This window comes from Geospiza fortis, unplaced genomic scaffold (genome assembly GCF_000277835.1).
Source record: "Geospiza fortis unplaced genomic scaffold, GeoFor_1.0 scaffold154, whole genome shotgun sequence".
Classification (NCBI taxonomy): Eukaryota; Metazoa; Chordata; class Aves; order Passeriformes; family Thraupidae; genus Geospiza; species Geospiza fortis.
Window position 1 is genome coordinate 723,972 of NW_005054397.1, and position 2,470 is coordinate 726,441.

The 2,470-nt window shown below is 47.5% G+C and overlaps 1 protein-coding gene across 1 annotated transcript in view; it reads left to right on the top strand.

Moving 5' to 3' along the window:
* LOC102035525 (somatotropin-like) overlaps positions 1-464 on the top strand; it is a 5,232-nt gene extending 4,768 nt beyond the window's left edge. Inside the window, exon 5 of the mRNA XM_005425821.1 lies at positions 173-464. Coding sequence (XP_005425878.1) covers positions 173-373 — 201 coding nt within the window. The 3' untranslated portion in view covers positions 374-464. The remainder of the gene's footprint in view (positions 1-172) is intronic.
* The last annotated feature ends 2,006 nt before the right edge of the window (positions 465-2,470 follow it).

Consider the following 2,470-nt stretch of genomic DNA (forward strand, 5'->3'; position numbering starts at 1 on the left):
CTTCTTGCCCACCTGGGCACACACGGGCTCATGTTCAGCCCCTGGCAACCAGCACTCTCAGGGCCATTCCCAGCCACTCTGCCCCAGCCTGGGGCACTGCAGGAGGTTAGTGTGGCCCATGTCATTCCCAGGCCCCCAGCACCTCCCCCAGCACCTCGCAATCCTCTTGCAGGAGCTGCAGGACCGAAGCCCCCGGGGCCCCCAGATCCTCAAAGCCACTTACGAGAAATTTGACATCCACCTGCGCAGTGAGGACGCGCTACTGCAGAACTATGGCCTGCTCTCCTGCTTCAAGAAGGACCTGCACAAAGTGGAGACCTACCTGAAGGTGATGAAGTGCCGGCGCTATGGAGAGGGGAACTGCACCATTTGACACCGGTGACAGTTCCCTTCCTGCTCCAGCCTCTTGCTGACCATGGCTGCCCTACTCCTCTGAAAGAAAACTGGAGAATAAACCTGCTACTCCATACTGCCAACATGTCTGCTTTTTGGGGTGGGACAGGCTTCTGTGAGGGGCTGGGAGGGAGGAGCATCCAATGGGACAGGGTGGATTTGGGGCTTAGGATGTGTATTTGGGACTAAAGAAGCATATTTGGAGGTTGGGGAGATAGAGGAAGCAGATTTAGGGGTAGATTTGTACTTGGGACTGTGGGTAGATTTGGAGCTGGGGAGGAATTTGGGAGTAGATTTAGGGCTGAAGTGTGGATTTGAGTCTGAGGAGGGCGGATTTGGAACTAGGGAGTGCAGATTTTGAGCTAGGGTATGGATTTGGTGCTGAGGATAGATTTGAGGAGGCAGGTTTTGGGTTGGAAGGGATAAAGTTGGATCAAAATATGTGGAGCTGGTACTGATGGTTGGATTTAAGGCTTGAAGGAACAGAGTGCAACAAAGAATAAAGTGCAAGAGAAGGCTTGACCACCAAGCTGTCACCACCACAGCAATGCCCCGGCTCTGCCTCCTCTGTTACCAGGTGACTACAGGCAGTCATTGTTCATGCCTGCTCACACATCCCATGTGTGCTCACCTGCTCACACATTCCATGTGTGTTCCGCTCCTTCTGGCCTTGCTACTGGCAGTGGACCTGTGCCCGAGGCACTCCTGGAAGCCCTTCCAGCACCCCTAGTCTCCCCATGGTGTCAGCTGCTGGACTGCTGCCATGCTGGCCTGACCACTGTGCCCCCAGTGGAAGGGATCTCACCATCTTGTGAGTACCCTCCTGTTGGGATACACAAGAGAGATGATGGACTTTGGACCTGGTTAGCATAAGGGATTTGGTAAACAAAATGCCTTGACAAGAACAGGCAGCTTTCAAGATTGCAAGAAGATTAAATCAGATGGACTTACCAGAAAATAAAAATTACATCAAGCTCTGCAAGCAAGAGATGTTGTAAAATATATGTTTGTTTTTGTGATGATTAACCAAATCATTGTAGTAAAACATTATTAGCCTTCCTAAAGTAGTATATAAGCATTTGTACTCCACAATAAATTCAGATTCTTTAACCATCTCAAAGTCTTTGATGCACAGACAGACAACTCTTCAACTAATAAAAGTTGAGAAGAAGGGTATTTATTGCAGCACGCTGGACACATGGGGAATCATTTCCAAATACATGTGCAAGGAGTTGCAGACTCCTGCTCTCTATTTATACAGGAAAGGTTTTACATATCCAAACAGTTTCTAAGGACACATAATACATTATCATTACCTGCCTGCTTTGTATTATTATCAGTGAATATCCATTATGGCTGCCCAACTGTACTGCCTTAATTGGGTCAGTGGGATTTTGAAATAAGGGAGTGGGCATATGGGAGGAAGAAAGCTGTCTTCCTCATGGTGAACTCTTCACCCATGGCCAGTTGGCAGGACTTTTTGATCTGCTGGTCATGGTCCAAGCCTCTCCCCTGTCACTCCTAGCTTCTCTGTCCTAATGTATTTGTTACTCTTTAACAAATTGATTCTTGCCACTTATATTACTAAGCTTCTTAACTAATTTTAAAATCTTAACTAAAATATGCTATCTTCTACTATCCCAATTATATTCCCATAGGACCCCTTGACTCATCTTCCCCGTCTCTCCAATCGTCGATACCCACCGACCCACAGAGCCCCTTCAAATTCCTCTCCTCAGCTTGCTTTTGCTGTTAACTCCTTCTGGGACAGCCAGGAGAATCTGGCAGAAGACTTGGTAGTTCTGGGAGGCTTGTGCTGCGCCACTAGGGAGAAACCAGGTCGACCATGCTATGGCATTTCCAGGGAAACCCTGCTTCTACCTCAGCAGCAGAATTTGCAGGGAAAAGGGTTTTCCTGAGGGGTGACAGTGTGAATAATTTCTTTGTAGAGATTTCACTGATGTCAGAGACTGAAATTGTTCAGGCCTCAAACATTGATATAAAGTTTTGCTCATTATAACAAAAACTCTATAAAGAAGCTACAACCAAAGAAGCCTCCCTGAAGATATCTGACTGG